General features: G+C 35.9%; 1 protein-coding gene across 2 annotated transcripts in view; it reads left to right on the forward strand.

Moving 5' to 3' along the window:
* Positions 1–25,680, forward strand: part of CWC27 (CWC27 spliceosome associated cyclophilin) — a 96,100-nt gene extending 70,420 nt beyond the window's left edge. The window contains exons 12-14 of one of the 2 annotated variants that reach the window (XM_064736079.1): positions 5,087–5,196; positions 7,982–8,085; positions 25,019–25,680. In XM_064736079.1, the coding sequence (XP_064592149.1) occupies positions 5,087–5,196; positions 7,982–8,085; positions 25,019–25,181 (377 nt within the window). In that variant the 3' untranslated portion in view covers positions 25,182–25,680. Of the gene's footprint in view, positions 1–5,086; positions 5,197–7,981; positions 8,086–8,924; positions 9,044–25,018 lie in introns of those variants that run through there. The other variant, XM_064736078.1, reaches the window with a different exon arrangement.
* Positions 25,681–27,283: the final 1,603 nt, after the last annotated feature.

Below are 27,283 nucleotides of genomic sequence, written 5' to 3' on the forward strand. Positions count from 1 at the left end.
CCTAAATACAGGAGAGTATGTTACCAATTCTCTCAAGCATAAAATTATTTCATATTGTTCTTCTGGTATATTTATTTTTACACTACTTTACATTGAACTGTATTATAAGTTTCAGATACGTAATATTTAAAGCTGTAATAATTTTTTTTCCTAATTCTGGAAGAAGTGAGTTATCTGTTTCGGTTATTAATTATCCAAAGTGTCTCTAAGTTCTGTATTTGTAACTTCTGATAGGAACTCTATTTTAATTCCTGAAATATTATGGCATATTGGAATTTCTTTTATAATTTGTGAGGATTTTATTTGGTTTGGAGCAAAAACAACTTCTCTTTTTTAAGATCTCAGTCTCAGTAAGATTTTTAAATGACTACTGCATACCCTTACAATTCCAAAATAATGCAATATAAGCTGAATATTGATGAGCTGAAAGTGGAATATACTGAAGTAATACAGGAAAGTGTTTTAGGTCTCTTATTTTAATTCACCAAAACATTCAATCATAATTACTTTCTCTTCAAACAAAAAGTTTTTGAGGATTTTTTGATCGTTTGGTATTTAGTCTAGCTATGCCATGCATTTTTTGGTATTTCTGTCCAGTAGGTATTTTATCATATGAAATGTGTCATCTGAGTTGCTAAAGAGTACATTTTGGATACTGAGGAAAATTTATGGGCTCACTGCATTTCAAATATACACAAACCCTGCTAAATAAACTGGGATGCATTTTTATATGCACATCTTCGTACATTTTTTCTTGTTCTCTTACCTCAGTTCTGCATAAAGTCATGATTACATATGAAAATTTCATTACAATAGTTAATGAGATTGCTTTAGCATATCCAGAATGTTTTGTAATGTTAAATACATAAGTGTGTGTAAATATCTTCATGCTAGCTGTATCTCATCAAAGAAAAATTATAAGTCTTCCATTGATCCTTTTCAATGCTATAGGCTCTTAGTTTTTTATGGTTACATTAAGTCTTCAGAATCAGAATGTTTTTGTCTGTCACAATATGTATTTTTTTTCTACCCTTCATGTGTGTTTCTGGTAATATTTTCACCAAATAAAGTGTGCTTCATTTTCTAACAAGTGTTTTATGCACAGCTTCATTGTCTCTTTCTTAAAAGGAAATAAAATCTGTAGAGTTTCGTACAGTCTAAGTACAAGAACAATAATTACTACAAGGTGGTTTGCTTAAAAGAGTTTGTACTGTGGAAAATTGCATACTCTCAGATCTGCATTTTTTTCGAATTCTACCCTATCTGTGCCACAATTGGTGGACTTGTTATGGCAAAGTTACACTACCTGCAGTGCTAGGAATGGAGCCCAGTCTTCAAGAGCAATACCAATGTGAGCATAAGCAGTGATCATGTTGTTCTGATCTACCACAGGCAGCTGAATTAGGATTCATATTTCTTGGTTTCATTTAGTGGAGGATAAAATTGCAGTTTTGAAAACGCAATACTTCTGATACATCTTTTGTTGAGTGTTTGTTATGCTGTTAAATGTACCAGATGATTTAGCAATTAAGCTTAAAATTACCAAGCTTTCTTTTTTTCTGCTTCACTTCTTATTAGGAACTGATCATTCTTAAACTATCCACTCACTTTAGTTCAATGCCATTGGATCAAGTTTTGCCTTTGTTGTACCTCCTCCATTTGTTAGTTAAAAATGGACATCATTTGAACTGTTCTTGTTTTAAGTGTGAGCAAAATAAGGTCTTTCATATTTTTTTTTAATCAATATCTTCCTTTCTGCTTTAAAGACTTTAGAATATCCCTCTTAGTTTCAGACTATCACTGTAAACCATGTCCCAAACCCAAAGTTTAAATTAGATTACATCATTATGTTGGCATGTACTGGCCATAATTTCTGGATAGAAGAATCTGTCTGAAAGAAATTATTTTGAGACAGTAAGATGAAGACTTTCTTGGTGGTAACAAGCTAGCTTACATAAATAGCTAATTACTTATAAATTCTTTTGAATGTAGGATGAAATGTATTTTCAATAAGGAACATGATCTGTTTTCTTTTTTTTCCCCTCACCTTCCTTCCTGATGTAATATGTACAACAGCTTGTTCAAACTAAAGAAGAAATTATATTCTTCGTGCTATTTACACTTTGTGGTGAGATCCTACTAGGGAACAAGATTCCTGTAACTTAAATTATCTTCTGCACCTTGTGGTACCTAAATTGAATTTAATTGTTCTTTTACTTTTGTGTATCCATGCCATTTTTCATTAATTTTTGTCTAAATAAATCCTCTTAGATTAAGGAGATTAATATCAAAGTCACGATCCTTGTATTTTTGCTGAATGAGCAAGCTGGACGTAAATTTGTCAAGCTTGATATGAATGTCAAGTCCATCATACAGTGCTGTTGTTCCTCTTATTTTCAATTCAGCTGCAAAACACTTGCAGGGAGTCTGGGTTGCAAACTGGGAGATACGAAGTAGTAGACAGCAATCTACTCTTACATTTTAAAAGGTTTATTCTTACCACATCGCTCTCTTCTGGACTTTTTTCCTTGGTTGCTAGTTACCAGTCAGACACAAAGTTTGTCAAATAATTCCTGCTTATCAAAAACTGAATATATAATTTCTGTTAAAAAGCACTCTGTAGTTTTATAATCATTGGAGTTTTCAAGTTTTAAAATATTAATAACTGATTGGCTTAGAGGCTCTTGAAAGTCCTTCCTGTTTTGTTGCTTGCTTTAAATGGTGTGTGATAGGTTGTAGGACTTAATGAAGAAATACAAGCATGTTTTGAAGTAATTTTAATGAAAGTTGGAAAACTATGATGTGTAAAAGGGTACAGCTCTTTTGGTTGAGTCACTCTGAAGTTAGTTCAAGTGGATCTGATTATCTTTTGTCTGAGTTATGAAAAGGCTTTCCTAGGAGGCAGAGAGCATGAAGTTGAGGATTAGAAAGCCTCTGACAGGCAAAGACCCAAGAAACAATAATACCGAAAGAAGGCTTTAACTGAAATTTAAATTACTTGTATTAACAGTAAGTGGCACACATAGGAATGTGATAAAAACACACAAACACACAGCTTCAGGGGAATTTCGTCCATTTTGTATAAGAATTGTATTTGAGCTGCACTACATTAAATTAAATTTTAGTCAGAAGATCTATATGACTAAGGACCACATCTTTAACTTCAGAATATGTATGGGTGGATTTAAGGTTTAAATGTTTGTGGCCAGTTTCTGGCTGGCATTTTCAAACATGCTCAAGAACGCTCTTCTCAGTTCTTTTGCTTATCATAGATGGGCAATTATGTTCATCATGGGGTAAGTGCTTCCCTTCAAAGCACTCATTTAGGTAAATGTCACCTGAAAGGTTGTTTTTTTATATGGAAGCTGATTTTTTTTACTTCAATTTATTTATCTAGGGGCTAAATGTTAGTAAAAGAAGATATTATGTTGTTTCCAGGTAGTCAACACTTTGAATACATGCATTTATGCTAAAACTAATGCATTATTTTGACTAGGGGTTGGTCTTGAATTAAGAACAAGATTTTTAATTTGTAGAAGAAAATGGCATAATAAGAGGAAATACTGAGCTTTTTAATTATATGTGGTAGTTTTTTTGTGAACTTCTGTTCTCCTCAATTCATCTGATAGTATGCTGCATAAGATTTTATGGCAGATTTTAATTCATTCAGGCAGCTGTTTAATCATTGCTAAATGTGTGTGTGTATGCATTTATCTATTTTGGTCATTCTGGAAGATGGATTTTTCTTTCTTTGTCTTGCTGCTACCTGTCATACTTTGTACATGATTGTATCCAACATATCAACTGGAAAACATCAAAAAAACCCCAGCTCTGAATGAATGGTATTAAGTATGTTTGATCATTTTCCATAGTACCTGTTAAATACAATGTAGAAAGCGTTTAAATCTTTTTCAAATGCAATGTAGAAATTAAGATAAAAGGAAATAAGATATTTTATTTGTAGAATTTAAGCAATTATTTATATGTAGATATATAATTACAAATTTATTTTGTTTTATTGCAAATGGCTGTGTTTATAAACTTCATAGAAAACTTGAGTTGCAAGAGAAATTTAGTTTGGAATCAGAAACTTTTTCTGTATAGCTGTCAGCAGTCATCTAAAGAACCTGATAACAACAAATGCATTTAGATTTGCAGTTCACCAGGCCATAAATCTTGAAATTTCTTGAAACAGTTTTCTCCAAGAATGTTTTCATTTGCAAATGTTCATCATTTGCAATGAACTTCCAGGGGGTTTAATCTTCTGTTTGTTACCAGGAATAGCAATTCTGTAAATATGAGTTCATAAATTTTAAGTATACTAAATCAGCATGTACAATGTCTTAATGCTGTTCAAGAAGAAATTAATGTGAAAGTATGATATTGATCAATTTTCCAGTTCAGTTTTTGTCCCATTAAACTACTAATGAATAATTTATTAATTAATAATTTAATAGGACAGTGCATAATCTGCAGTGCAGACACTGTTAAAAAAGATAAAGTAGCTCTTGACTTATCCATATATTACTTTATAAGAAATAGTTTTATTCCTGAAGAGTTATATAAAAAAGAGCTTATTCCTAATTAACAACATGGACTCTGTTAAGAATTTAAATGTTACTGAGTTTTTTCCGTATTACAAAATCAAGGACTTGATTTGTGGCTACTTCAGCCTACAAAAGAGGAAAAGTATGACATTTTCTATAAATTGTATTTGTTTACTTTTGAACAAATAGTCACAGAATATTAATACACATAGCATTTCAACTGCTACAAGATCTTCAGAAATTAAGGTCATCTGGTTAAAGGAATTTCAACAGTTTTCATCAGTGGTTTTATTTCTGTTATCCTGCTTTCTCTGGCTCCATAGTAAAATATAATTGAAACAAAAATCTTTTGACTCATTCTCTGCCCAGTGCAGTGTTGTGTTTTTCATTTCAGCAAGCAGCAAATCATTCTACTGCTGAGAAAGCAGTACAACTGAAATGTTTTATGGGAGTATTTTGCTTGGTATTTTATCTCCAAAAAGACACTAAATCATGGAACCAACCTAAATTTGTTTAACCAAATATGTTTCCTTATTCAGAGGAGGAACCTGCTCCAAACAGTGTTGTTGAAGAATACCTTCAAGAGAAGAGAAAATATGAAGACAAGCGAAAGCAGCAGCCAAAGAAAGGAGTTTCCCGTGAAGATCAGGTAATGATAGCCTGGGCAACAAAAAATCCAGAAAATTACTTACGTTCATTTTTGAATATGTTTTTCTCTTCATTTGTATAAAAGCAGAGTTTAAAAATCTGTCATTTCATTTTCTATTAGAAGAAAGTTATTATTTATAAAAATAGTTATTTTTATTACCCAGGTAGACAGGCAAATGAATTTTCACTGTGTGTTTGAAAGGGCTCCCAGTTTAGTTGCTAAAATCTTCTGATGAAAGGAAATGCTAGTCATGAAGAGGTGTCCTTGATTACATTTTTAAGAATTTGCATTTCTTCACCTTATGCTTTCCTTGCTATAAGATAACACTGGGACAAAAGTTTACATATTTGGCATTTGGTTTTTAACATTTTAAATTACAGTTTAAAAATATTAAATTCATCAATACTTCTTTTTGTGAAATGAAAGAAATGGTTTATAAGCACTGTAAAAACACACGCTGTTTTAAATACAATTATTATTCAAAATTAGTTAGCATGTCTGTAGGCTCTAGTAAGCAAATATGAGCAAAGTAAGGTTTGCTTTACAAAGGCATTTGTTTTTTCTAAAATAGGAAAGTCTAAAATGGCTAAATATATGAAACTGCCTATGAAATGGAAATACCATCAACATAAAATCTGTGCTGTACATCAAACACATAGGTTTGTAAGTGCATGTCAGTTCAGCTACAAAGATGTTCCTGTTCACGTGTTGAATCTAGAAGAGATTGGAGACTTGAGGCTTAGTAAGTTCAAAGCAGCATTTGGCAAACCTTTATATATGCAGCAAGCTGATATAGCCCTAAACTAAAAAGTTTATGGAAACTTTGTATATTCAAAATCCCATTATCTTTGAATCAAAGAGTACTAAAGCTCTGTTGGCAGTGTGGATCAAGGGACTTAAAACCATGTCTAATGAATTTATATCAGCCCTGTCCTGAACATCACCGAAAAACAAGATGAGATTATAGGGATATGTATTCTAAGAGATCTTAATTTTTATTTACGTAACTCTGCTGGCAACAATTCAACAATAATTAATCAACTTCTTTGTAATCCATTTCACTTGTGGAGAACCTCTTCTTGTCTCACACCCGTTGTAACTTATCCTACAGTACAATAGCATTTTCCATCCTCAGTGCAATAATTAAGGAAGAGGGAGAAAAGGTATCTTTCTCTAAAATACTAGATAATAGCCCTCCTATTCAGCCAGGGTCAAATTATAAAGTTATTCAAAGCACAGTATAGCATCTAGTGACTCATTGCAAAACATGCCTACTAAGATATTTCAAAATTATTTCTGTCATCAGGTCTATTCACAGGAATGCTGTCACCAGAGAAAATTAGACAAGACACAAGGAATGTGGCTTTTTTTTTGGTCACAGTTTCATATTAAAAGGGTCAGTTTAAGTTTGTTTCTTTCTGATGACCTCAGCAAAGATTTGCTGTCTCAGGTGTTGCAAGTACAGTGTTTGTTTACAATAGTATGGAAAGCTATAGAACCAGAATGATTTGCAGGCCCAAATATCCTCAAAACTTTCCACTTTCTCACCTTAAACAGAAGAATAGACAAAAAAATAAAGAAAGTAAATGCAAAAAAAGTCCTCCAAAATCTGCCCTTGGCAGTGCAAAAATATGTTTTTGAAAGAATTCAAAACCCAGGAAACTCCTCAAGTTAAGATTGCTCCCAGAAGGAAATTTGATTCCAGTGAACACTTCTGGTATTTCCTATTTCTGTTTTCTATTCTTGTTTAGTTTTTATTCTTTTAAATTTGAAAAACTTGACCAAACAAAACTACACAGCCATACGGAGGTGTTTTACAACATAGGTTGCCAACCTATCACCTACAAATCAAATGTAGCCTGCCACATAAATTCAGTTAGGCACTTACTCCCTGATGCTTTCCTTTTCAGGAATGTCTCAAATATCAGGAAAAAAAAAAAAAGAAAGCTGTGGGCTGTGCAAATTATTCATAAGCTCTTTGCCTTTTTTTGAAAACTCCTCCTCTGTACCATCACAAGGCTCAGACATATGACTTGTATAATCAAACTCCCATTTGAGATGATCAGAAACAAGAACTATGGTATGACCTTCGGGTGTCATCTGAGATTAGGTAACTTCATTGTCCCTGAAAGATCAGGCAATGTCTGTTTGAGAATAAACCGAGAAGCAAATTTAAATGAGTATGAGCTTTATATATACAGCATAAGAAACTGTATCTGCAGAATTATTTAAGCTGGTTCATTTTTTTATAGAAAAACATTGAGTTTTTTCAATGTCCACACATAATTTAAAAGATCATCAACAGAAAGTATATAAGTATCAGTTAAACTGGGTCTTCAGGGCTTGAATGGTTTGTAATTTATACAGTAGATTACTTTAAAATAGGACAGTAGCATATCCAAAAAGTAAAATTCATTGTTGGCAGTGTTATTTAATCAGCTGTTTTATTCTCTAGGTAGCTGCAAGTATTTGTTCCTTAAATATTCCTTTTCATTTCACTAGATAGTGAGAGAAGTATTTTTTCACGCCTGACAGGCACCTCCCTGCTTCTCTTGTTGCCTCAGCATTGCCTGCCCACTCACTCATCAGGGCTTTCCTCTTGCAGTCCCACTCTCGCACCTGCCATCACCTCTTGCTCTCTCACTTGCCTCTCTAAAGTGTTTCTTCCAAATTCATAGGAAACATCGCTCTCATTCTACTTCTTCTCAAAATAATAAAAATGTTGTATATGCCTGTTGGTGTGTAGAAATATACAATTTCTCTAAAACCATGTGTTTGATTTCAGACACTGGCCTTGTTAGACCGATTTAAAACAAAGTTAACCCAGGCAATTGAAGAAACTCCTGAAAATGAGCTGTCTGAACCTGACGTAGATAATGACGAAGGATGGTGAGTTTTTTTCCTTTGGGTTTCTGTTTTTACCAATACAAATCCTGCTGTACTAGCATAGTGACACTGGTGTGCATAAATTTGAGTAGCAGAAAACACTGAATGTGAAGGCAGCTGCTCCATTAGGAGTCAGCTAAAAGGTACTGGTTTAGCACTCTGAAAAATATGTCATGAGAGCAGATGACATTTAGCATTCTCTAGTTTTAGATCTTTCTAAAACTGTGTGTTGAGCGTGGTGTTTGTAAATGATGGATGAGATTGAGATAGTCTGACTCATCTGAAGTGTAGGGTGACCCCAAGGCAGTGGGATATTACTGAAGTAGATAAAGCACTGCAGAAGTTACTGCCTTAATGTCTCCCAGTCGAGGACTCAGTTTGTACCCTGTTGTCTCATATTCATCTTTGATACAAACTACCCACCTTAGGTAATCAAAGGGATAAAAATCAATATGATTTGAAGTGTGATCTTAAAGCTCTAGGCTGCATGCAGTTAAATGCTCATAAAAGTAGACATAATGCAAAAATGCATAAAATACCTGGAAAAAAGAAAAGAAATCCTGGCAAAAAAGTTTTGTAAGGGTCTGTCCATCTCCGTTTATAAGGCAAACACTACAGCTGGTCCAACAAAATAGGCTGTCTCTGCCTACAGTTTTTTTTTCATAGTTGTGTGCATAAGCCATTTGAGCTACAGCAAAATTACGATAAAATAGAAACTTTAACAAAGTTCTTGGCAAATATTTTAAGACAACCGGTATTTCTGTATATCAGATTATTTAAAAATATTTTGTTGCTTCTTCAAACAGTGTTTTCTTCCTTCATTACATCTTTTCCTACCTCAGGCTCTTTGAGGATGAGAGACAACATACAATATAAATTTGAAGATCCTTGGAGTTCACTGGTATTTTGAGATCCTTCTGAGCTACCAAAGTGCTTTTATGTCCTCCAAGAATTATAGAACAATTATTTCATTTGGAAGGGACCTACAGTCATCATCTGTCCAGCTGCCTGACAGCTTCAGGGCTGGCCAAAAGCTGTGCTGTTAAGGGCATTTTCCAATTGCCTCTTGAACACTGACAGGCTGGGGGCATTGATCTCCTTTCTAGGAAGCCTGGTCCAGTGTTTGACCACCCTCTTGGTAAAGAAATACTTCCAAATATCTGGTCTAAACCTCCCATGTCTACTATATGATTCTTTTATCTGGCCTTTTTATGAGCATTTTATGAACTTGATCTTCATGTCAAATATTTTCTTGTCACAGTAATATGACCAGTCTTTTAAATACCTTTATAGAGTTCAAACATATCTTTCCTATTTTTTTCTGAGTAACTACTGATACCTAATCACCAGCAATGCTATCCACTGTCAGTCCTACTGAATTAAGAAGTGCTGTAATTTATGATTATGTTAGGAAGTTGTATTTTTGTTCAGAAAACAATACTACATTCAGAATTGAACTAAAACAAATACTTAAAATAATATGAAAGTACATAATAGATTAATAATTAATATCATTAATTTTGCAGCTCAGCAGTAAGTATTCATGTTAACTTTACAGATAGATGAGGCACTCTGTTTCCAAATAATTTACTTTGAGGCCAAGTAAATTGTGAAATGTATGTTACACACGTTGGCTGTAGACAACATTAACAAAGCAATGAAATCTTCTGAAAGCCATGAATTATTGTGTAAAGCACTGGGAAAGTTATATTTTGGATTAAGTGTTTACATTTTCAGTACCTTTGTTTCATAGGAATATTTGAGATAACTATAGTGACTTTACATTTTAAAATTCTTTTTTAATTTGAATCTACTTCTCAAAAGACAGTAACTTCACTTTATTTGATTTTTATGAAATACAGTTAGTGTATGGCATGTGCATGTATGGTACATACAAACAACGTGCTTCCTCCAGGCCATTTTGTAGGTCATGGTTGCTGTTTTTATGGGAAGGGAAAGCCTGCCAGTATGCTTTGCTCTACTGTCAGGGTATGTTATCTGAAGTAAAATGATTGCCTCTAAGACATTTTTATGTGTCCATGAGTGGCCACACATTGAGGTATAATTTTCATTCTCTGTCAAGATAGAAACCATTACCAATTTGTTATGTTTTCTTTTGTTTGGCAAACTTCTCTCTGCATATTTGGCTGAGCTGCTGTATTGGCATGGCACATAGCAGACATTTGGGCACTTTTCAGCAGCATTCTACTTTTTATGCAATAAAAAAGGAAGAAATATGACTCTATTGTAAACAGTGTGTATGGTGTTTGATAATTATTACCAGACTTTACTGTCTAAGAACACATCTGAGGAAATGTAAGGAGTGCTGAAGAGAAATGCATAAGACTAAATTTTAATGTGGGATATCAGAATCTTTGCTGAGACATTTTATTGCAACCTCTACTGCTCTGTGAGAATGATTATTTGTATTTGTCTGCAGCAATCAAAATCCAATATCCCCTTACAGAATTCAAAAATACCATCATAAACATGGTATCTGCTCAAAGAAGGGATCAAAGAATAAAAATGTCTGACAGTAAGTGGACACAATTTTACAGCATCTGGGTACCTTAGAAAGACATTCTTGATCTGAGTTCTTCCAGCCATTATTTTCCTTCTGGCTTCATGTTGACAACTAGTGCTTGTGCTTTTCTCTTAATGATTTGTTAGATGTTCTCCCTACTATTTGATCACTAGTGGTTCATTATTTGCTTACAATCCAAGTAAGAAGGACTTGGATGCATTACTATATTCTTATTTCTTAAACATTGTATAAAGTGCTGCAGAGGTAGGTAGAGATTATCTGTCAGAACTCAGTTGTATTCTTGGCTTAGAGTCTTAACCAAGAAGACTTTTCCCAAAAATGTAGGTGAGGTGAATCATGGTGACAATGAGGTGTCATTTGCTTAGAGACTTATATTATGAAAACCAAATATGTCACAACAGAAGACCCAGCTGGAATCTGCTTGATACTTGCCACTTTGATTGCTTGATAGGCCTGAATTTGAATAAGAAAATGCTGCACAGGCTACACTTATTCAGAACTCTGCTGCTACTCATCTTGTGTAGGACTTACTGTAACACATATAGTTGCATGCATGTGATACTCATTCAGGTAGTAGTGACACTTCAGAGTTCTCATGATAATAATAAATAGTTGCAATTGTAGTCAAACACAGCTTTCATTCCAGAAGGATGTTACAGCAATTGCAGATAATGAAACTAATGATGGAGATCCTGTGAACGTGACAAAATATTTTTCATAGAAATAATCCAGCAAAGGGATAAAAAATTCTGATGCAGTCAAGTACATTCAAAAATTGTTTTACTTAATCTGTGCAAAATATTCCTTTTCAAATAGGATAAGAGTGATACTTGGTACTGTAAAGCACCCTTCGATCAAGTAATTCTGAGAGTTCCAAGTGCTTCTTTAAAGATGTGAAATCTGAGACTAAATAAAGCACTCAGCTAAGTCTGTCTGTGTTGAGTGGAAGGATTACTTTTTTGTTGCTGTTTTTTTAATACCTGGTTTTCATTTCTTTCTAAGCCTTTCCTATTGAATGGGTGCCTAACTTAGTTCTGTCCGGTTCTCATACTGTTGATCACTCTTATTGGAATTTAGCCATTGCTCTTTTTAAATTGTATCCCACTTTTCAAACTGCTACTCTTTTTTTCCAAAATCACATGAATTCTGAATACTCCAATAAACATTCAAAACTTCACATTATACATATGTTTTGTAATTATATTCTTCTCCAGTATAGTCATAAGTGGAAATGAACTAACCAACCATTATCACATTAAGGTTTTCACTTTGACATTAAACTATAGCTGTCTATTCCTAGACAGGGCTCTCCAGCTGAATTTTTAGGAATCTTACATGCTTGTGAAATGTGAGAAATATATCTTAACTTTCCTGTGTGGAATATTGGTTTTTGTTGAAGGAACAGATTCTCTGCTATAAAAATACATGTCATGTCCTTAACTAAAATCTGGAGTTAACTCTTCTCCCTCTGATCTTTTAAAACAAGTGGAGGCTTCCTGAAACTACGCAATTTACTGGAATACTGAAGTATATCTAGTGCTATGACAACTTTTGAGTTGGTGGAATTTTCTGTGGTAATGAAGCCACCACACTGCTTTTTGAAAACTCACCTGGTTGGCAAGTCAGTTTAGCGTATATCTATATAGGATCTCCATACATTCTCACAGAAAAAATGCACAAAAATGTTCAGGAATCAACTTTAGTATTCCTCAACATTCTTGAACTTAAAATGTAATTGTCTGTGTCAAGTAGCTGAAAAGTCAAAATTATCATCACTCCATACCACTAAAATACCACACATTGCACACAAAACCAGTCAAGTTTACAGAACTTCATAATACATGGAAGACACATAGGTTCGGAAATCATGATGGGTAGTTTTTTGGATTGATTGAAAACACATCCCTATTCATTCACTGTTTGGGTCTGATGCTCTTCAGAATCTTCATCAGTGACAGAGGCAGTGGGACAGAGTGTACCCTCAGTACATCTGCAGTGACAGGAGGCTGAGCAGTGCAGGTGGCACTGCAGAAAGATGGGATGAACATCCAGAGGCACCAGGACTGCCTTAAGAAGTAGGTTCTTGTGAACCTCATAAAGTTCAACAAGACCAAGGTGATGCACCTGGGCCAGGGCAATCCCAGACAAGGTCAGAGACTGGGGACAGCCCTGCCCGGAAGGGCTTTGGGGGTGCTGTGGCTGAGAGGCTGGACATGCCCCAGCCATGGGCACTGCCAGCCCAGAGAGCCACACGTGTCCTGGGCTGCATCCAGAGCAGGGTGGGCAGCAGGGCAGGGAGGGGATTCTGCCCCTCTGCTCTGCTCTGCTGAGACCCCACCTGCAGGGCTGCATCAGCTCTGGGGACACAGGAGGGACATGGACTCTTGTGAGCTGGTCCAGAGAAGGAATGCAAAAATGATATCTCTCCTTTGAGAAAAGGCTAAGAAAGCTGGGGTTGTTCAGGATAGGTAAGAAAAGGCTCTGGAGAGACCTTATTGTGGTAGATATTTCAGTAATTAAAGGGTTATTAAAAGAAAGAGGAAGATTGACTTTTTACTTGGGCAGGTAGGGACAGGATGAGGGATGATGATTTTAAATTGAGAGATTTAAATTAGATGCTCGGAAGAAATTCTTTACTCAGAGGGTAGAGTCACTAGAACAGGTTGCCCATAGGAGTGGCAGTGGGGTAAGACTGGGTGACCTTTAAAGATCCCTTTCAACCCACACCATTCTATGATTCTATAATATGAGCATTGAGGCAATATTTTGTTCCTGTTTGAAAACTATTTCCATGCTGATAATCTGAGTTCTGATAAATACGGTTTTAATTGTTACTTCTTCAGTTTTGACTTCATGGAAGATGCCAGATTCATTCTGTTGGACCTTCAATATTCAGTGTAGAAACTGAAATATTAATATGTGAAAGTTGTTCCTTACCAGATGGACATGATTATGTGAAGTGCATTAAAATTGCTGCCACCAGGGAATCAGCCAAAATCTGTATCATCCTCAGTAGAAGGATTTGGTTTGTTATTAATCCCATCAGTTCACAAGTCAGGGCTGCAAGTAGACCCCCAGTTGATTTTAGAGTTTGTGTTACAGTGAAGCCCAGTAATTTTTCCTTCACTCTGCACCTGGCTAGAAGTTTAGGATTTCTTCTTCAGGATTCAGATCTCATCACTGGCCTTTATCTGCTCTCAGAATGCACTCTGCAGCCTTTCAGAATATGACTGAGACTGCCAGCATGCTACATAGTTCATTTAATTAATAGCACGTGATACCAGTGCTTCATAACTGAACCACTGCAGTGTTTCCTGGGTGGAATGTAAGGTGTTACATGTGAAACATAAAGCTTCTTAATCTTTAGAAGAAATCAGCTTTCCTTCCCTGTGGAGTGCTGTCACAGTTGTAACTAAGCAACAAATGTAAATAAGTCACTTAAGTTTTTTTGGAAGTATGTCTAGACTCTGAAACTTGGTCTTTCTTTTTATTTAAATAACATAAATCCATTCAGTTTTCAGATATACTGTGGGACAAGTAAAAATGAGCAAAATGGGAATTTGGAATGAGGTGGTAGTTTTTCACATGGTTTTTCAGTCTAAAATTCTTCTGGTTACTTACCTTTGTTGTGTCTTTGTTGGTTAATTTGAGGTATAGGGAAAACAGACCTTTTTTTAAATCAAAATGAAAAAGTCAATACCTGTAAATACCTTCCAATTTGTACAAAAGGTTGTTGTGAAAACTGTGTGACAGTCAAGGTCTTCTATTTTAAACAAAAAGGTATTTCATGCCTTGTTTAATGGATGGCTTCATGTCCATATTGTGTGATTACTAGTGTTGTCCTCCAAGTTATTTGTAAAAAACCTCATGTAAGATAATGAGGATTAAAACCAATTCAAATGGATGTAATGACGTGCATACTTAAAAGGCACTGTTTAAAATCTCATGTGTCTTCGAAGGCTTTTAAACATACCTTCTTCTTGGTCATAAAATATCTTGATCTGCACATAGATCAGATGCTTTACACAGATCAGATCTCCTGATTTTAGCAGAAATTTAAGGGAATAGATCTGGTTTTACTAATTTATTGGTTCTGTGGACAAAAAACTCAAAGAAGTTCAGTGCTAATCATTTAAAGTACAGCCTGGCTTATATAAATCAAATACTGTAATCTGTTCCCAATTCTGAATTTCAGAAAACCTCAGTGGGGCCACTTAAATATTGTGGGAGCATTGGGTGCTAATGCTGAGTTCTTTTTGCCAGGACAATAATTGCAATTTCAGTGTACAATTTTTTACCCAGTTTGTAGAGATAGTTTCATTTTACACTAGAACAAACAGAAAATAAATCTGTATATTAAATGAAGGTATTCTCTATCCACCATCAACAAGTGTGCCCTCTATCTTCTTTAAGAAACATTTTTGTTCATAATACAAGGAAATTTCCTTTCAGAAGATTTATGATTGCTTTCATGAAAAATATGGCACAATTAGGAGTGGAAACAGACAATATTTTATTTACCTTGTAGTCTCACAGTAAAAGGTTTTGTAACAGAGCAATTTGGGTCTTAAAACAGTATCAAGGCCTCATTTTTTAATGTCTCTTGTAGAGTATAGGCTAGAATTGGTTTGGACTGGGGTATTTTTTAATTGAAATAGTAATTTTAGAATCAGTAAATGCTGAAGTTAGCCAGACAGTTTTTATATTACAAGACTTAATTTCTAATAAGAACTAAATCACAATGCACACTGTCAGTATTTAATCCATATGCATTTGATAATGTGTTCCATTTTATTTCCAGGATTTCCTATGTACTGCAGCATATAGTATTTAAATTTTCAGAGTGAAGTTCTTCAGGACAGACACCTAAAATATTGGTTATATTTCTTTTATAAACCTTGTTTAATATACATTTTTTAAAATGTAGAATTTTTTTCCTACAAAACCTCAAATTCAGGGTTATGAAATACAGCTTCCTCAAGATTAGCACCAGTCTTTGCAGCTTCAGTTGCAGAAGCTTAACAAACACAGAAAACCCCTGAAAACTAAGCTGCAGTCTGTTTTACATGCTGATGCTAGCTTGGGGAATGACAGAAAAAGTGCTGCTGTAATTTATGCTAGTGAGGCACAAAGATGGATTAAAGCCATGTTTGCTCCCCTCCTCCCATCCAGACTTGAGCCAGCGTTCCTTCACTAGTCTGGAAAAACTGGCTCTATATTAGGTCTCTCCTGCTAAGGCCATTGATTTACTCAACTACATTTTTTAAAAGTTGACAAAATACTTACTTGATTGTTACAAAGGATAAATGAATGCCAGAGGTCTGTATTAGAAACACATTGGAAAGAGAGGTTTCTTTTCTGTTTGGCAAAAAAATAAGCGTTTGTTTGGGTTTTAGTACTGCCACTAACCTTTAAAGGAAGAAAAAAAAACCACTTCTGCTGTAAATCTTTCTTTTTTCCCTCCAGTTTTGTCTCCACCTTCACCCCTGTACTGCTAGAATATGGTCAGACCTTGCTTGATTTGTAAATGCCACCCCCTACCCCACTGCTTCAGTCAGTAATTCAAATTAACAAATTGTTCTTCTGCTGACGTTGTATATTGATTGCCTGTAGCTGTTCAGCATGTCTGAGAAAGTCAGAGCATTTAAAGTGGGGCTTTTTGCTTGTTTATTTTTTGCTAACTCCCTGTATCTGAGTTTATTTGGACTAGGCATCTGAATTGACTACTGTTTGACTTAAATTCAGAGATGATCCATGCTTCAGTTAAGAGATATCTACTGTTAGATTTACTGTCTGGAAAGCTGATCTTTTTTATTGCCAGAAAATCTAGTGAAGAATGAAAAAATAATCTTCTAAATCTTTATTAGCCTGGCTTAAGCTTCCTGTATATTTACACACCTTTCCAAGCACCCCAACTTCATCGCATTAAATGACAAATCTAAGAAGTAAAGATTTTGATATATTCAGAATGAGAGAGGGAAGGGCAAATGAAAAGGGAGAGTGCCCAGAGAAATCCGAATGTTTTGAAAATCTGAGTATTTTTGTGCTAGAAATATTCTCCTCTCCTTTCTTTTCACTCCAGCTGTGTGCTTTGTTGATGAAATAATGCCTATCTGCTTGTGTTAACTTGGGGTGGTGATTTGCTGACTGACTTCCGAGTATCAGATGTTGTAAAAGCTATTGCCAGAGACAGGATGCTAGAATGGATGGATCACTGGTGAGTTCCACCAATGTGGCTCACATATCCCTGTAGTAAATGCTATGTAGAGCTTTTCTTTACGGGTGTGCTGTCTGGAATTTACATTTTAGTCTTCCATACCAGTCTATTGTACCAGGAGCAGTTGTCTATTTAAAGCATCCATCTTCTCACATCAAACTACCTAATATTTTTGTGAAGATAAATATACGATACATATGAATTGTTATAGAACAGAAGCAATATCAAGATAGCATAGGATAGCTCAAGATAGGATAACTGAATTTTATTTAGAAAAATATTTATTGCTTGAAAAAATTAGTCATCGTAGTTATTACAAATAAGGTGAGCTTTTTCATAGTTACGGTGATTCTCCTTCTCTTAGAAGGTAATTTACAGTTAAATGTTCTTTCAAGAGAAAAAGATTTTTAGTACTATCTTGAGCAATCCAAGAATACAATACTATATTAGTCTTCACCAAGATTATGTTACTTTGTTGTTAGCTTTGCAAACAACAAAGGGGTTCTTTTTAAACTGGAGGTCCCATGGTTAGTGAAACTATTAATTTCTTTTTCTAATTTTGGCAGTGATTGCTTTGTGATAATCAAAGCATATTACGGTTTAAATAAACTATCTCAGAAAGTATTATATTAGAAATATCTGCAAAAGTTCTGTTCTCATCATTTTATGCTATAGGCCAACACAAAGAGAAGTTACAAGCAATTAATTCTTCGGTCTGTGAAGGATCCAAAACTTGCTGGTTATTCTGAAGAGGTTAAGCCAATTTTCAATCCTCCAGTAACTGTAATATACAAATTCAAAGGGCTGGTTAAAGTTACCAGAAGTGTATGGCCTGACTTTGTATAATATTTTTAAAGCATGTTTTTAAAACATATTTTCGTCTTTTACTTGCTTAACACTAAGGACACTTTTGCTTTGTGCAAGAGCAGCAGTAATCGCTCCATTGTAGTTATGGCTTAATGCAGCCATCAGCCAAGCCCCAGGCAGCTGCTCACTCACTGCCCCACCTGCAGGGTGAGTCGAAGGGTAAAACCTGAAAACTCGTGGGTTGAGATACACACTGTTTAACAGGGAAAGCAAAAGCCCCCCACACAAGCAGAGTGAAACAAGGAATTAATTCCCTACTTGCCATGGGCAGGCAGATGTTCAGCTATCTCCAGTACAGCAGGGCCCCATCCTTCATGACAGTAGGGAAGACAAACACCATCACTCCAAACATCTCCCTTTCCTTCTTCTTCCCCCCATTTTATATACTGAGCTTGATGCCATATGGTCTGGAATATCCCTTTGCTCAGCTGTCCTGGCTGTGTCTCCTCCCAGCCTCCCAGGCACCCCCAGTCCCCTCCAGACCACCACGGCAGCAGCAGAAGTAGAAAAGGCCTTGGCTCTGTGTGTGCCCTGCTCAGCAATAACAAAAACATCATCATATCATCAACCCTGTTCAGCACAAATCCAAAGCACAGCCCCACACCAGCCACTGTGAGGAAAGCTATTTCTACCCCAGTCAAAATCAGCACAAACAGCTGAAAGCTAAAATATTGAAAACTATAATAGACTCTTCTGGGTCTTGCAATTAACCTCAGGAGATGCAGGGTGGGGTGGTGTTTATAGCAACAGTAAAATTTTAAATTTCTGTGTAAAATCTGTATCATAATCACTAACATAGATTAGTAGTAACTACTTACAAAGTAGTAAGTGTTTTATATGAATACTTAACGTTTGCATTATGGCAAATAGCTGTATTTATAACTATTTTCTCACTACTCTTCTAGACATTTTTTAGTGTTTAAAACTTCCATGGAATAACTAATTATTTGGATTTTGATAGATCTAAATAGCAAATTGTATTTCTCTTTTTAAATATCAAGTCAATAAACATGAAAAATACAGGGTGTTATGAAAGTATTAAAAAAAGGGACAAGATATCCCATCATTAGGAAGGAAGATGAGGAAAAAGAAACAAGGAATGTGGAATGATGAAAACAAGTACTTTAAAAAGAAAGAGTGAAATCTCTTAGTGGTAACAATCACAGCAGAATCCTAGGACCAGAAATTATTCCTAGAAAGCATTGTGTGAAACAGTCTCTTCTCCCAGTTAACAAGTGATAGGGCAAGAGCCTTAAGTTGTGCCAGGGGAGGTTTAGATTGGATACTGGGGAAAGTTTTCTTTACCACAAAGGTTGTCAGGCATAGGAAGAGGCTGCCCAGGGAAGTGGCTCCATCCCTGGAGATATTTAAAAGGCATGTAGATGTGGCACTTCAGGACGTGGTTTAGTGGGCTTGGCAGTGCTGGATCAACGGTCAACTTTTTTGATACAAAAGATCCTTCCCAACTTTAGTATCTATGGTTCTCTAATTATTAACTTGCTTAAAGTGAAATCACATCTGGTTTGGCAAACTAGGTGTGGTGGAAATGTGTGATGCAGTGTAAGGCTTAAATACCAAGTGCTACAAAGGTATACAAGCTTTTGTAGGTAATTTGGCACAGCTCCAGTATTATGAGTTAATGAGACAAACAATACTTAAGGAAATTGTTTTCTGAAGCATCTTTATTGAAACAGAAGTGGCTGTGTGAAACAGTGATAATTAAAGAGATTTATCCATTTTTGAGACTGGGTCTATCATGATACTTAGGATATCTACCCTCATTGCAGTAAGAATCAAAAACTACTTCAAGTACTTGGTAAAAATAGTTTTTCTTTTAATTTTCTTTTAATGATAAAGGAGAGAAACTTGGATTACAAAACTACTTTGCGTGGAAAGAGAGATTATGTGTTATGTTACACAAGAAGGAAAACAAATCTGGATGTTGAGATAAAGCAAACAGAAGCTACAAAATTTTCTTGCAAGAGTTGTATGACACAGAGCACTTAGTGATAGTTGCAGATTTCATTAGAGACACAAAAATGCTCCCTCTCTTCTGCTGCATTGTGTTTACAAAATTATTTGTAAAGCTCTTGGACACACTTTTGCAAGGAATAATGACAGCAGCCTGATCCAAGAGGCTTATTTTGCTTGTAGCATCACAATTCAAAACATTTTTTAAAAAATGGAAGAAGATTAGATGTTCAAAATTCCCTTTGTTTTATGGCTTTGATATTCTTTTTGCCTTGTTCATAATCTTGTTCTCTTGCCTTGATTTAAAATTCATATTTCTTTTTAATTGTCATTTGAAAATTTTCTTTACTTCATTTACATTTTGATAAGTCTCTTTCTCTCTGTTTTTGTTTCTCATTCTTATATTTCTTTTAGTCTTTCCCTTCCTCAATTTTTTTTTTGTAGTCTTGACTGTTTCTTGGTCCTTCTCAAATATCTCTTCTTCCTGTGCCACCCACTATTCTGCTGGGAGCAGAGAGACTGCCAGTGAGTGCATTCTTCCAGAAAAGCCTAATTTTTTTTTTCCTTGGGAGAGATATCACCTTTGCTTTGATCTGTGGATTCTCATCTGTTTTCTCATCTGTTCACTTGAATTACTTTTCTGTCCACTTTCTAGATATCTTGAGGATGGTGGAAGAAAAGTGCTAGAATATTTTCTAGATTAATGATTTTTTGCTTACACTTAAATATTTACTGTACTTGAAGGAAAATTAGAAATAAGTAGAATATAATTTACAGAAAAGAGTAGTGTCATTGTTTTTGTTTTAAATATGGGATGCATTGTGAAACTGAGAAAGTAGGAAGCCTGTTACTTGCAATCAATGTTCAACTCAGAAACAAATGGTACTGCTAGTAATTATGGTTCATATTGGTCCCATTTTTTAGACAGCCTATACAATACAACTGAGTTTCTTGACACAGATACTTAATTCTTCTGCATTCATTTTAGGCAACCTGATGAAAAGAACCAATAACTATCATAAAACACAGCCATAATGTTCAAAATTATGATACTCTACATTTTATAGCAACATGATTAGTTGCTTTATTTATTTTGTATGCATTTAGTGTAAAAAGGAGTATAGCACCAACTGCAGTTTTTTATACAGGCTCCTCCAAAGTGCAGGCACCTGCCTAAAACTGTTTAAGAATTTACTGCTGCTCTGCCAGAAGCTACTACCCTTACAACAGAGTTGGCAGGATGTAACTTTTGCTCACACTTGTTGATGACTTCCTGTTTAAAATGCTGATGTATTTGAGTGCAAAATAATGTCCCAGGTTTTCCTCCAGGCACCAGCAAGTTTGCTCTGCAGGGCCATTTGTGCAAGGAGAGTCAAAGGGGGCAGTAGGCAGCTGGTAGCAAACAACAGCTATATCAGTTTGAAAAGCAAGTGCGGTCTTAGGCAATACAGCTTTGCACTTTCATTTCACTTAGTATAAAAATCACTTATGCATGAGTGTACCTGGAGGTTTCAACTTGATCCGTAGAGCAAAAGCATAGTGCTTCCTTACTCTTGCCAAGATTCAAAATTATTCAATTCACTGACTGCCACTTCAGTTTCTCCCAAAAGGAGTTCTGGAAAGGCCAAAGCTTTTGGACCATGGGACTTCTTTTTATGCTACACTTAACATGACTACCAGCTGTCAGCAGCTGGCATATGGTTCAGATACAGTGCATGGCTCACACATCTCAAAAGCAGAGGGATAACAGTGTATCATATCTTTTCTTACAAGTACAGTCTCACTAGAGTAGTTCAAAAGAGCCTGATCTGTTCACTGACCTGAGAATATCACTAGGCCACAGGAGTATCATTGTACCTTTGAAATCCTTTGCTGTTTCTGAAACTGTCTTAAATTAATTTGTGTATTTCAGTCCAAAGTTTCAAGACATTCCATTTTTGGATTACAGAAGAGAGCCAGCTACTGAGTTTTCTTTAGTAAATGAAAGGAAAGAAATGCAGGGAAGCTCCCCCCCCCATTACATGGGATAGGACCGTGGTCAACTTGTATGACGCTGTCATCTGGTCAGGGTAAAAATCAGCCTCTTCAGCAATAAATCCGTGCAAAGATTCCTTGTTCATTTTTGTTAAGATGATGAGCATCTTAACAGAAATCTTGTGATTGTGTCTTCTATTTAGGAAGAACAACAACTTGCACAACTAGCTACTTCAAACACAGAGTAATCAGTTTTGGCAAGCTATTTTATTTTACAACTTTTTAGCAAAAAACTAAGCTGCAAAATCAAGCTATTTTATTTTACAACTTTTTAGCAAAAAACTAAGCTGCAAAATCAAGGTTTTGTTTTGTTTTGAGTTTTGCTTGGTAGGACTGACTACTTCTCATCCTTTAAATTTTGAAGAAAAGTGGACTTTAAAATTGAATATCTTCCTTATATAAAATGAGTTGTCAGCAATCAGTGATAAGCACAAGTTAGTGGGTTTCTGAAGACCAGAGACACAGAGATAAAGTTACTGTTTCAGCACAGTGACTGCAGAAACATGACTGGGCAGCTCCTCACTGAACCCAGGAGCATGCAGAAGGGAAGAGAGTTATAAACTGAACAAGGAAAAGTCTTATGAAACTTGTATTTGTGGACCTAACTCTGCACTTGGAAAATTATGCAAAGGCACACTTCAGTTAGAGGAACTTGAGTAAGATTAATTTAAATTCAAATGCTTAGTATAGAAATAATTATTAAATCCTTCCTATGTTCCTTTAAAAAAATTTAATTGCTTTTGAAGAACAGTATTCACTGTGATTCACCATTCATATAGGTGCAGAACAGGTCTACCTGGGAAGATGAATGACTTGCAAAAATAAATTTAAGGTCACAGAAGGAAAATATTTCTTAAAATCTCCACTGCAGTCTGTGTTTATTTTGCTTTACCTCTGAGATGCTGCATCTAAAATTGATTCTGGGAATATCAAAAAGTTTCTTAATATTGGCTTATTTTTAATCACAGCTGGGAGTGTCTTAGTGGAAAGTTACAAATAAGAGTCAGAGACTATGACTTCTTTCAGCTCTTGGGGAGAAGTAAATATTGCTTAGTCTGAATCTACTGCATGTAATTTGCAAACTACTTGGGGCACTGTATGGCCTGATCCAAGAATTAGAGTTACTTTTAATTCCTGTCAGTTGTATCCTGCAGGTTATGTCCTGTGCTATAGTCTTCTTGGAAAACCTGAGTTGATGAAAGGACTAAGTGTGACTACACTTCTACTTACACTCCCATAACACACTTTAAAACCATGCACGGAGGAATGACTCCATCTCTTAGGCCTGTTCTTTATTCATACTAGGACAGAGGGATTTGATATGTCTACTCATCTTTAAAAAGTTGAGAAGAATATGACAAATGCAGAAAGCATGTTAGCTAAAATAAATTACTTCAGTCCCTCCACTGTGAGACAATGTTTTTATAATTAAACTACAAATATGCAACTATGAGTCACTTTGATGGTACATTATGTTATTCTGAACTGTAGAGATGACTAAAAAAACAAGTTTGGGTGTTAGTAGTGTGGATAGGGTTATAAACTACCTAAGTTTCTTACACTGGAAACAACTCTTTAAGTATTTATGAAACACATTTGTCAAAAATCAGTTGTGATGAAAATTCTCAATTTTTGTTTTTAGGAATTTTTTAAGCATTCAAGCTCATCACATATGGTCTATAGTTTTGATTTTTTTTCTGGTTTCATTAATAGTACTATATTGTAATCTGCAGTAACTAAGCTGGTTCTCCCTCTCTTTATGTATGGAGATTTGTACAAAAGCTCTTTGAAAACTGTTTAGTTCAGAATGTTGTACATGTTGCAAGAGACCAGTAAAGCAGTGCTTCATTGGCCACAAAACTTTCCTTTTGAAACTTGCTCATTTTCCTGGGTTTTCTGTCACTAAGACTGTTGACAAAGACAGGCTATAGAAATTGATCAGATCAGTATAGTTCCTAAGTTGTCCTATCAAAGTCAAAGACATTTTTGAAAGTTGATCACACAGAATCCAAAGGTTAAGTATGGGTTTTGCCTAGATATATGAGTTTGCCCTGAAAAAATAATATACCACATCTCTGGGCAACCTGTTCTAGTGTTTTACCACCCTTGTCTTAAAAATGTCTTTCTGATCTCATCCTAATATGGGCTCTTTTGGTTTAAAACCTTTACCCTTTGTCCTGTAACTACAGGCCCTGCTAAAGGGTCTGTCACCATCAGTCCTAGTAAGTCCTGTTGTGTACTGCAATAAGATCTCCTGAGAGCCTTCTCCTCTCCAGGCTGAACAGTCCCAACTCTCAGCCTGTCCTCCAGGAGAGGTGCTCCATCCCTCTGATCTTTCTGTGGCCTCCTCTGGACTCCCTCCAGCAGGTTCCTGTCCCTCCTGTGCTGTGCCCCCGGAGCTGATGCAGCCCTGCAGGTGGGGTCTCAGCAGAGCAGATCAGAGGGGCAGAATCCCCTCCCTGCCCTGCTGCCCACCCTGCTCTGGATGCAGCCCAGGACACATGTGGCTCTCTGGGCTGGCAGTGCCCATGGCTGGGGCAGGTCCAGCCTCTCAGCTTACAGCACGTGTAAGTTCCTCATGGCAGAGCTGCTTCAATCCCTTCCTCTTCCACCATGTGTTGTTATCAGTAGTTGCCCAGGTGTAAGATCTAGTACCTGGCCTTGTTGAACCTCCTGAGGTTCACGTGTGCCATTTTTCCATTATGTAACAGAGATGTTTTCAGATTACTGGAAATTTGCTGAAATTAGGAAATATCTAATTGGGGGAAAATTCTAATGAACAGTAGGAAAAACATTGAATTGAACAAGGTATTTGTTTAATTAAAATTAAATTGAGAATTAAAAAGCATGATCAGAACCAAGTTAATGTGAAACAGCAGGACATGAAGCATTCCCTTTTTGATCTTCTGTGTACCTACTTGAAGCATTTTCCATGTAAACTCTTTCCCACTTTTGTAAAACCCTCCACCCTGGTGAAAGGTGTCTAAAGTGACTAATAGGAAAACTTGAGGAACACTCCCTGTTGCTGGGAAAAATTTGCCATATATTTTGGAAGTTATGCTAAATAGAAAAATACAGGAAAAGAGAATTTAGTATGTGAAATAAAATCCACAGAAAACTCTATCTGTATTTAGATGTATTTTTCAAAAGGAGTCTTTACAAAATTTTCACCTTACAATATTAGGATCTTCTAAGAAATTTTAAAAAAACCCCACTATCAAAAGAAAGCCAGGTCAGTTCTTTTTTGCTATGACCAAAAATAAATCATGCATGTCACTGAGTTGGAGTTTGGTTTTTTGTAGGATGTCACATGTGCTTCAGTTTGAAGACAGAAGCAGAAAGGTGAAAGATGCAAGCATGCAGGATGAAGATACTTTTGAGATCTATGATCCACGGAATCCCGTAACTAAGAGGAGAAGAGAAGAAAGCAAGAAGATAATGAGAGAAAAAAAGGAAAGGAGATAAAAGAAGTGTAAAGTTAGCCAGAGCTGCCTTGGAAAGTGACTGCAATAAAGCACTGGCTCTTTTGTAAGCTGATCCTAAAAATACCACTGGACAAGTGTGAAAAGGAATCTCTCAAGAACCTGTCATGCAGTTTTGAAGCAGAGCTATCATTTGTTTCTTAAGTTGTACGGTCAAGTGCTCTCACTGCATTCATTATCCAGCCTCTCTAAAGGTTTTTAGAATGATGTATTGTGGGGGCCTGAATATATGTTGTATTGTGGGATCTGTGTGGGTCCGAGTTGCTCCAAACGAGCTGCAGCTGCAGGGTCCTTAGTTGGGCAGCAGCTGTAGCTCGTGAAGGTAACTGAAATAAATAGGGGTGGGTTGAGAGCCCAAGAGGAGCACCTGAGAAGACAGGAAGGACTGTGCTGCAGAGAATGGAGAAGAGCCCCAGCAGCGAGGCAAGAACAACACTGCAGTGAAGATTACAACAATGTATTTAATAAAACAACTGACTTGACTTTTGTCTGTGTTTTAATTACAGTAGTCAAAATCTTTGTTTAATCAAAATATGGTAATCAAAAAGTTTTCAACATAATGAATGGGAATTTGTCTAAGTGAGGGTCAGGTTAGAACATGGAAACCCCATCTGCAGACTTTTAAGATTTTATGAAAGTGCAATTTTCATTATTTCCATTGTTCCTTAAAAGACAGGTAAACTTTTGCCTGCCTAAACCACTCTGACACAGAATTAAGATGATGCAGTACTTTTCAGAATGGTCACAGCTTTTTTGAAACAAGTTAAGTTTAATTTGAGATTCTGGCTATTGCCTCCTTCTTTTGAAATACACATTCCATCCAGTACAGATCCCATCATGGGAAGCTGGGATAATACATTTTAGATGTGTTATTTCACTATCCATACCAGATGAATAAAAAAAGAGAATCTGAATATGCTGTAATGGTTGCTTAAACCACTTGATGCAATACCAGAAAGATCCCTTTGGTAGAATTTTCACTGTAAAGTAGCAGGGAATGAAGATTAGTTTGTTAATTAGTCCAGTATAGAAACAAAGGAAATATGCTCAGTCTCATTAAAAACATAACCCTGCTTTAAACAATTATTCTGTCATCTAAAATTGAACTCAGTTGAGCTCAAGCTTCTAGTTTATAGACTTTCCTCATATTTTACAACCCTGGATGTTAATATTTTTACAGATAAACAGGAATTTTCATTGCTGCTTTACAGCAATTCTGATGCCACAGGAACATGAATTATCCAAATAGCCAATAGCTAAAGAAGAGTGAACAAGGTCATTAAAAAGTGCCACCAGAGTGTTTTTGCTGATGTTGTTTTTAGAACAAGTTCAGTAAGGTAGGGTGTCCTTATCAAGCTGCCGCTGCCAAATTTCTTGATAGGGTTTGAGGTGTGACATACATAAACCTGCATTGGTGGGTTAATATGCCCCAAATATCAGAGGTTAGATTAATACAGACTATTGCTTAAATGCATAGTGCAACCTTTGAGATAAGGAGAAAACTTGGAGGTGTGAAGTGAGATCCTGTATAAAGCTGTCATTATCCTCCTCTTAGGCTGAGTGAATTATACTGTGCCGTGGTGTAAAGAAGTTAAGAGGGGTTACATTCCTTAACATGGCCATTCACAAAGTAGCGAGTCAAAGGTTTTTAATCATTAAGTCATTTCTGTCGGGCTGCTGCTGGCCAAGTGAAGAACATCTAATGTCACATGCTGTTCCTCTATTCATTGCTTTGTTTGTGGAGAAGATTTTAAATCAGTCATTACAGGAAATGAGTATATCAAGCTCCCATTCTGGTGGAGATGGGAAGGAGGAAAGGGTGGTGAACATGGGGAAAAATGACGGGTAGATGTGAAAAAACCTTGAGAATCAATTCCAGGACAGTTACTGCCCCTGGAATAAAAAAATGTTGTAATTATGTATTTTTCTTGCAAGCTAAAGTAGGATACATGAGTCAATAAATGGACAAGTTGACTAACACCCTTCTTAGCTGAATATTTTTGCCGACTACCTGCATCAGCTCTGAGTAAGCTGTATTAGATGATTCCCAATTTTAAGCATTAGAGAAGCCCAAAAAGGAAACTT

The sequence above is a fragment of the Zonotrichia leucophrys genome, chromosome Z, assembly GCF_028769735.1.
Source record: "Zonotrichia leucophrys gambelii isolate GWCS_2022_RI chromosome Z, RI_Zleu_2.0, whole genome shotgun sequence".
Taxonomy (NCBI): domain Eukaryota; kingdom Metazoa; phylum Chordata; class Aves; order Passeriformes; family Passerellidae; genus Zonotrichia; species Zonotrichia leucophrys.